We start from the raw sequence: 9,083 nt of genomic DNA, 5'->3' as shown, positions 1-9,083 counted from the left end.
AGCTATAATCTTGATTAAAATTGGCGAATAATAAATTTGGGTGTTTATCTTTACAATTTGCTAAATTCATTCTTTAATTTATTTATTTATTTATTTATTTATTTATTTATTTATTTATTTATTTATTTATTTATGGTATCTATTAATTATTATAATTTATTTATTGGTTTTTGTTATTATTAAATGTTTAATTTGAATCTGAGTTTTATGTATTATACTATTATTATTGTTGTTATTAAAGTTTGGTTTATTTATTTAGGGTGTGCGTGTATGTGTGTATGTGTGTATGTGTGTATGTATGTATGATTGATTTGTGTGAATGTGTTATTACTACTGCTACTATTGTGAGGATTTTTTTTTTTTTTCTATTTTTTTTTTTTCTATTTTGTGGTTTAGTTGACGACTTGATTTTTTAAAAACTTTGAAATTTATTTTTTTATTTTTTTTTTTTTTAATTTTAATTTTTTTTTTCTAAAATTGGTGTCTGTATTAACATTGGAGTCCAAAAAAATGAAAAAAATAATAAAAAAATAATAAAAAAACTTATTTATTAACGTAAATTGAAGGAAATAAAACTAATAAATAAAAAATATGATATATAGAGTTAAATATAAAAAAAAAATTTATTGTTGTAAAAAAAAAAAAAAAAAAAAACAAAATGAAATTTGAAAAAAAATAAAAAAAAAAAAAATAAAAAAAAAATAAAAAAAAAAAAAAAAAATTAAAAAATTAAAAAAAATTATTTTTTTTTACATGTATTAGTTCCAGAGTATACACAATTATTCTTGATATTATTTGTCCTTTTTTTTTTTTTTTATTTATTTTTTTTTTTTTTCTATTTTATTTTATTTAATTTAATTTAATTAAAATTTTTAAAAACCTACATTTTAATTACTTTTTTTTTTTTTTTTTTCTTTTTTCTTTTTTTTTTCTTTCTTTTTTCTTTTTAATTTAGGATCGAATTTTATTTTTTTTTATTTTTATTTTATTTTATTTTTTTTTTTTTTTCCAGAATTATTATTAACCAAAATAAAAATAATAAATTGAAATTGTTATTGGAATTATATATTTAATTAATAAAGGTATACCAAATATTACTATGAATATTATATTTGTATTAAAGTAAAATACATAATATAAAAATAGTAATACTGAATTTATTGAAAATAAAATAATATTTATAATGATTAAAAATAGTTCAATTATAAATGAACACAGTGAAATTATTAAATTTAAAATACCAAATTTTAAAATAAATAATAATATAAAAAAAATTGAAATTAAATGATCTTTTTTAAATAAAATTTTAATAAAATCAATTATTATTTTAAATTTATTCATCTCTTTTATTTATATATTTTAATTATTTGTTTGAGAATAAAATAAAATAATTTGAAAAAAAAAATAAAATAAAATAAAATAAATATTTAAAAAAAAAAAAAAAAAATAATAAATATTATAAAGAAAAAAAAAAAAAAAAAAAAAGAAAAACATGTCTAAAATTTTAAAACAATGCATATATTAAATTGATTTATAAAAATGTTTATTTACTTATTTATTAATATTTTTTTTTTTTATAAAATTATATATATGAATTATATATATGTAATTCAAATACTTAAAAAATAATATTAGATAAAAAAAAAATAAAAAAACAAAAAGATAATTTTTTAAAAAAAAATATTTAAAAGAAATAAAAACAAAAAAAAAAAAAAGATAATTTTTTTTTTTTTTTTTCTATATCTTAATTATTATTATTATTATTTTTTTTAATAAGTTGTAACTGGGAATGAATATGGTGAATTCCAATCACGATCAAAAATTGATTGAAGTTGAGAAGTGAACTCATCATTGTAAATATTATAAGAGAGACCACCAGTATTTGTATAATAATCTTCAGACCAATTTGAAGTACCAACATATGATTGTTCATCAGTAACCATATATTTAGCATGATTAACTCTAGTGAATGGAACTTGTGGTTCATTAGGGAAATCTGGGACGACAAACCAACGAACATCGATATTGTTCACCTGATCTAGTGAATGTAGCCATTGAGGAATAGCATAGTTTGTGTGATTCCAATGACTGATTAACATACGAACTTGAACACCACGATTGTAGGCAGCAGCACGGAGTGCGTTATCCATCACTGGCCAAAAAGTGTTTGGTGAATTGTATAAGGATGCAGGGATGTAGTCCATAACAGAGATGCAAATAGTTTTGGTGGCACCATTCATAGCGCTGACCAATGCGTCAATGTCGCCTGTACGATCTGTTGAAACGAATTGTGGGGGTGACACGGCCAAAAACATCTCAAACTTTTCATTACCGTTCAATAGTAAGCTAGCCATATTTGTTTGGTTGTAGGCTGCTTGGTATTGGACTCCCCAGTCGCTTGGCAACTCTGTCACGACTGCGGCATCCCAATATTGTTGGAAGGCAATCTCGGTATCTGATACCATTGATGGACAGTTTTGGAATAGCACACCCAATTCTTTAACTTGTGCAAGTGAACGCCAATCTAAATTTGCACTACCCAAATAGGCACTAACCTGATCCACTACGATAACCTTGGTGTGTAAAATACCTGCACCTACTAATGATGGCCAATTGATTGATCTGACTTGTACACCTAATTTAGCTAAATTTTGAGTATCGGTATCTGGCATAGATGATGATGGTTGATTTTGTACAATTCTAATACTAACACCTCTTGAATTGGCATCAACTAATGCTTTATAAATATCCAAACCTAACTGTCCACCATAAACTGGATCTAATTGACCGCCATCTGTTAATGTCATATAAAAAATACCCATATCAATTGATTTCTTTGCATTTGTAATTAATTCCATCCATGCTTTTTTTTATTATTTATTTATTTTTTTTTTTTTTATTTTTATTTTTAGTACAACATATATTTTCATTTCCAACTTTCGTTTTTCATTTTTTTTTTATTTTTTTTTAATTTTTTTTTATTTTTTTTTTTTTTTTTTAATTTTTACATACCATCATGAGTTGAGAGATTACTTTGTAAATTAAGAGCTAATGGAATTGATTCAGCAATTTGAATTGAACCACCTAAACAATTACTTTGAAATGATAAACCATTATCATTATTAATTCTAATTGAATTTACTACGCACCCAAATAATGCGATTAAAAATAATAATTTCATCATCATCTTTATTAATTACTCTTTTTTTTATTTTTTTATTTTTTTCAAATAAAAAAATAAAAACTAATTGTAATTAATTATATAATTTTTATTAATAAATAATTTTAATAGAAATTATAAAAAAAAAAAATAATAATATAAAATAAAATATATTTAAATAAATAAATATAAAAAAAATGATTAAAATAAAAATAAAAATAAAAAAAAAAAAAAAAAAATAAAAATAATAAAAATAATAAAAATAAAAAAAAAATAAAAATAAAAAAAAAAAAAAAAAAAAAAAAAAAATGAAAACACTGGGGTTTGGCGTAATCTTTAGGCTATGGAGAGAAAAAATTTAAAAAAAATAATTTTAAAAAATAAAAAAAAAAAATTTTTGGGAACCACCAAACCCAACAATTTTTTTGCAATAAAAAAATTAATAAAAAAAAATAAAAAATAAAAAAGTTTTATTTGATGTTCTTTATTTAAATAATTAACTAATTAAAAAGAACAGTGGATTATTTTTTTAATTTTTTCTTTTTATTTTTCTTTGTCTTTTTCTTTTTTTTTTTTTTTTTTTCTTTTTTATTTCTTTTCTTTTTTTTTTTTTTAATTTTGTTTTGCCTTTTATGGGCTTTATGTCAGTAAGAAGCGGTTTTTATGTTTTATTTTAAATGTTATAATAATATTATAAGAGTTTATTTATTTTTATTTATTTTATTTTATTTTTTATTTAATTAAATAGTAAACAAGTATTCATTATTTTTTTCTTTTTTAATTTTTTTCAATTTTTCCATTTTTTTTTTTTTTTCAGAATTATAAATCTGTTTAAAAAAAGGGCTTCGCACTTTGTTTTTTTAAAATTTTATCACTCCTCCACTGATGGCCAACAAATTACAAGTATCATAGTGATCAACAACACATGTGCCCCCAAAAAAAAAAAAAAATTTTTGACTCTAATTAGCTAACCTAGTGTTGGCCTATCATGTTTGGAGAATTTGTGTAATATTAAAAAAATATGTTTTTGTGAAAAAAAAAAAAAAAAGCAATGAAAATTTTACGTAAAAAAAAAAAAGAAAAATAAAAAAATAAATAAATAAATCAAACCATTACATATCTTGTCCAATTAAAAAAAAGAAAAAAAAAAAGAAAAAATAAATAAAAAATATTAAAATCAAACCATTACATATCTTGTCCAATTAAAAAAAAAGAAAAAAAAAAAAAAAAAAAAAAAAAAAAAAATTATTTTCGTACAATGCAAACATACACACGTTGCTCTTATGTTTTTTTTTTTTTTAAAAGAGTCATTGCAAAGTTAAACACTAAAATATCTTAAAAAGTTTTTATTTTCAGTTTTCCTTTTTATTTATTTAATTTTTAATTTTTTTTATCAAAATTTGGACCAGATATTAGTGGAAAAAAAGAAAAAAAAAAAAAAAAAAAATGAAAATAAAAATAAAAAAAAAAAATATAAAATTTTTTTTATCTGAAATGAATGGCTTTTATCTCGTTCCCAACCATACCCAAATCCTTTTTGATTTTTATATTTTTTCACTTTAAAACGACCTAAAATCATTTGACAAATACAATTTTAATTTTTTTTATTTTTTTTATAATTATTTTTTGTGCATAGGATTAATCTTTCTTGAAAGGCCAAGAATTTTTTTTTTTTTTTATGTCTCATGATTTATTTCATTTTTTTTTTTCTGATTTTTCAGTTTTTTTAAAAAACATGATTGGTCCATTTATGAAAATCATGATGAGATTTTTCTTGAGGACAAGAGAAAAGTTCGTAATAAAATTTAAAAACTAAAACATTGTTTTTTAAAACTAAGAGTCAAGTTTTAATTTTTTTTTTTTTTTTTTTCTCTTTAAAAAAAAAAAAATTAAAAAAAAAACAAAAAAAAAAAAAAAAAAAGTAAGTGCTCTCGTAAATAATTATTTATTGTAAAAAGATTGTATTTTTTTTATTCAATTATTTTTCATTATTATTATATAGTTCTTTTTCTCTGACACTAAAAAAAAAAAAAAAAAAACTTAAAAAAAAAAAAAAAAAAAAAATTAGATTTATTATTTTTATTTTAAGATAAAATATAAAAATAACCAAAAAAAAAAAAAAAAAAAAATCTAATATAAAATAAAAATAAAAAATAAAATTGTAAAAAAAAAAAAAAAAAATTACCATAAATGGAAATAGATTTAAGTTATTTTTCAAACCTCAAAGAATCAAAGAAAAATTTTAAATAATTATAATAATAATAATAATAATAATAATAAGGAAGAAAAAGTAGAAAAAGAAGAAAAAAAAGAGGAGGAACAAGTATGTGGTAAAGAAAAAGAATCAATTGAAGAAATATTATTTTGGAAAGTTTATAGAAATAAATACTTGAATAGAAAGATTTATGGAATTATTAAAACTGAAAGTTATTGTTTATCAAAAAATATCTATGATATTAGAACTAGTAATAGTGTTGACATTGATTTAATTGAATCAGTTGAATGGATGGTTCAAAATAAACATTTTGGTTTATTAAAATATAAACTTGAAAATAAGAAAGGAGAAACAAAACATATTAAAATCATAAAAAAAACACCACAGGTTTTCTTTCAATCATTTAATAATGCCACTCCAATAGAAATTGAAACCTTAAAAGAATGTTTGGAAATTTTAATGACAAAGTATACAATTGAATTCCAAACCTGTGATCTAATTGATGCAACTTCCAAAGCCAATAGTGTAATTCCCTTTAAGATTTTAACATCTTCTCCTTACAATTTGCCAATGTATAACTACACAGTTGAAAATGCCCTAACTAATTGTGATTTAAAATATTACAAAGAACTGATCCAAGTTATTGGTGATGTTAGTGCCTGTATCAATGTCAGCGGCGGTGAAGAAGAAGTAGATTTCAAAAATATTAAATTACCAGAGAATATTAGAGTAATTACATTGGAATTAATTTTAAAAAATATTTCATATCAAAATGAATTATTAAAATTTATTTTACAATTTGCAAATTTATTTTCAATAGAATTAATATCAACCTTAGAACTCCCACAAATGTTAGTAGGGAATATTGAATTTGAAACAAAAGTGAAAATGTTAGATTATGGTTTATTCGAAAAAAAAAGTGTTAAAAAGATTCAACCAGAATTCAAACAATCATTTTATCAATTATTATTTTGTTTTAAAACTCAATATAGAGGTAAAGGTCCATTTGATTGTGGTAAAGTTTTTATACCAGATGAAATAAATGAAAAGATAAATGAAATAATTAAAGATAATAAAAATTTAAAAGAACTTCAAAAATTAGTAATTATTGAAACAAAATCAATTCATTACTTTTACTCAAATTATATGATAGAATATGGTGAAACAATTGAAGAGTATCATATCAAACATGATGGTTGTAGTTGGACCAATAATTTAAAATCAAAAATTAATGATGATAAAATTCTATTTTTTATTAATTATTTATCATTATTCAATTGGTGTTGTGAAGAGGAATTTGAAACAATTGATTTTAATCAAGTTTCTTATAATTCTTTATTATCATCAATTATGACTTTACAATATAATGAAAATTATATATTAATTGATAGTTTTGAAACAATTGATTGGATTTCAAATGGTGCAATTGGACCGTTTAGTTTAAGATTTATTTCAAAATTTCAAGATAGATTCGTTTTTAGTTCAGCTGAAATTGCGAAGAGCGTTATTGAAAAATGTTGTAATGAAAAGTCAATTCTATCAATTCTATCAATTAAAAATAGAATTTTTTATTCTGCAATTTTAATTTGCAATGATGATTTATTTGAATTGGCGAATTCATTAGAATTAGGAATAACTAAATTGGGAAATGATTTTAAATTACCAGAAAATTATTGTTTTACAATTGATCAATTAGGATCATTATCAAGATTTATTAAAGAAGGAAAATATGTTTGCCATTTTAATTTTTTATTAAGTTTTATTGAATCAATTTGGAGATCAAATGCAACTTCAATTCAAGAAGTAATAGATAAAGTAGATTTTAAATTTCTTCCAATTACTTTTATAACAAATAGTTTTTTTAATTATAAAAATGAACATAGAAAAGCAACTTTGTTTCTAAGATTAATTCAAATCATTGATTTTGAAACCCCATTCACTGATGGAAACTTACGATCAGATAGAATAATTTATCAAAATAATATACCATACCTATTCAATGTCCATAGTCAATTGATTGAAAATTATATTTCAATAATTACAGAAATAGTTGATATTGTTAGTGGTTTAAAACAACTAAGATCGAAACAAGGTGTTACTGAGTATAAATTAGCTAATATGACAACTATTTTCAAATCAATTTTAGAATACATGTATGATTTATTTTTAAGTATTAGTAATATTGAAATTAAACAACTTAATTTTGTACACAATTATATCGTTTCAAATGGTATACATATTGAAAATACATTATATCGGTGTTATTTTTATTTATATCATAGATCAACTAAATTGACAAAGTATGTTATGTCTAGACCTGGAATACTTGAAGTTATTAAATTAGTAAATAATAGAAACAGAGTTTATGATTGTAATATTAATTATGGGCCAAATGGAGTTTACGATATTAAAAATTGGTTAAATACAAAAGTTTTCACATTTAAATATTTATTTAAACAAGATAATTCATTAGAAAAGATTTATTTTGATTTAATTGAGCATTTATCACTTAAACAACATCAATCAGAACCATTGAAATTATCTGAAAATATTTTCAATGATTTAAATTTCTTTTTAGAAATTAATAGAGTTGATCTTTTTTATCAATTTTATAATAAACTCTCAAATGATTCGAAATATGATAAGATTTGGTTTAACATTGAACCAACACTTTTAAATTCAATTTGTTTAAAATTGAATTTACAAGAGTTTATTCAAATCGTTGAATTCATTTGTTCACCACTTGAAAAGAATAAAAGAATGATTTTACTTCAAAGATTATTAAATTGTTGTTTACTATCACATAGATTTGATTTTATTGATTATTTAGTTGAACAATTTTCAATTCAAATCACTGGTATAAATTTCTTTTTTATAAAAAAAAGAACAAAACAACAAAAAGAAAACTATGATTTTTATCGTGAAGCAAAATATATGCTAGAAAATCATTTTGATAAAATTACTCATCCAGAGATACACAAAATCCAAGAACAAAATTTAAAAATTAAAATTATTAAAGAAACATTTTTAATTCAATTTTATTGTTATCTTAGAAAAGTACGTGATATTCATTCTTTTTTAGAAGCTCCAACTGAAAATAAAATTCAAATAATAGGTTGTTACTTAAAGAAAGATTATAGAATCATGTTTCAAGAAATACCAATTAGTACTTATAATTATCAATATGAAGCACTCTTTGTTGATTTTAAAAATTCTTTTAATGGTCAAGATATAATAGAAGATTATATTAATTCAATTTTCAATGAATATCAAAAAATTGGAATTAAATCATCTGAAACTTATTACTTTCGTGTGGATAATATTTTTAATGAAGCATTCAAAAGAGGCGATATTAAATTATGTAATTTAATAGCAAAAAGTTACCCAAAAAAATTCAAAATTTTAAAAAAGGCTTGTTCAGTTGCAATTCAAAAAAATCGTTTACACGTTATTAATTATTTCTTAGATCCAGACAATTGTAAAGATTTAATAGCTAGTTTTGAAAATGACAATTATTTAACAAATCATTTAAATCTAGAATTAAAAAATTATAAAATTATAAATTTAAATAATAAAATAAAATCAAATAATTAATAAAATAAAAAAAAATAAACAATTTCAAATCATATAATTCATATATAATTAAAAATTAATAATTATTAAAATAAAAAAAAAAAAAATAAAAAAAAATAAATTGTAAATTATTTT

General features: G+C 20.0%; 3 protein-coding genes across 3 annotated transcripts in view; 1 reads left to right on the top strand and 2 right to left on the bottom strand.

The window, feature by feature from the left end:
* Positions 1–70, bottom strand: part of wdr45l (WD repeat domain phosphoinositide-interacting protein 3) — a gene marked incomplete at both ends in the record, with an annotated part of 1,273 nt that extends 1,203 nt beyond the window's left edge. The window contains one exon of the mRNA XM_635047.1: positions 1–70. This exon is cut by the window's left edge and continues 259 nt beyond it. Within this exon, the coding sequence (XP_640139.1) occupies positions 1–70 (70 nt within the window).
* A 1,699-nt stretch (positions 71–1,769) lies between these two features.
* pldZ (phospholipase D3) lies at positions 1,770–3,187 on the bottom strand (the record flags this gene model as incomplete). The annotated part of the gene is made up of 2 exons (XM_635046.1): positions 1,770–2,863; positions 3,013–3,187. 2 exons carry the CDS (start codon positions 3,185–3,187, stop codon positions 1,770–1,772), a joined length of 1,269 nt encoding a protein of 422 aa, XP_640138.1.
* A 1,708-nt stretch (positions 3,188–4,895) lies between these two features.
* DDB_G0282577 (hypothetical protein) lies at positions 4,896–8,969 on the top strand (the record flags this gene model as incomplete). The annotated part of the gene is made up of 2 exons (XM_635045.1): positions 4,896–4,951; positions 5,396–8,969. The coding sequence occupies 2 exons, from the start codon at positions 4,896–4,898 to the stop codon at positions 8,967–8,969; spliced, it is 3,630 nt and encodes a 1,209-aa protein (XP_640137.1).
* Positions 8,970–9,083: the final 114 nt, after the last annotated feature.

The sequence above is a fragment of the Dictyostelium discoideum genome (assembly GCF_000004695.1).
Source record: "Dictyostelium discoideum AX4 chromosome 3 chromosome, whole genome shotgun sequence".
Taxonomy (NCBI): Eukaryota; Evosea; class Eumycetozoa; order Dictyosteliales; family Dictyosteliaceae; genus Dictyostelium; species Dictyostelium discoideum.
Note: the sequence above shows the minus strand (reverse complement) of the source record. Positions and strands in the feature narration are given on the sequence as shown.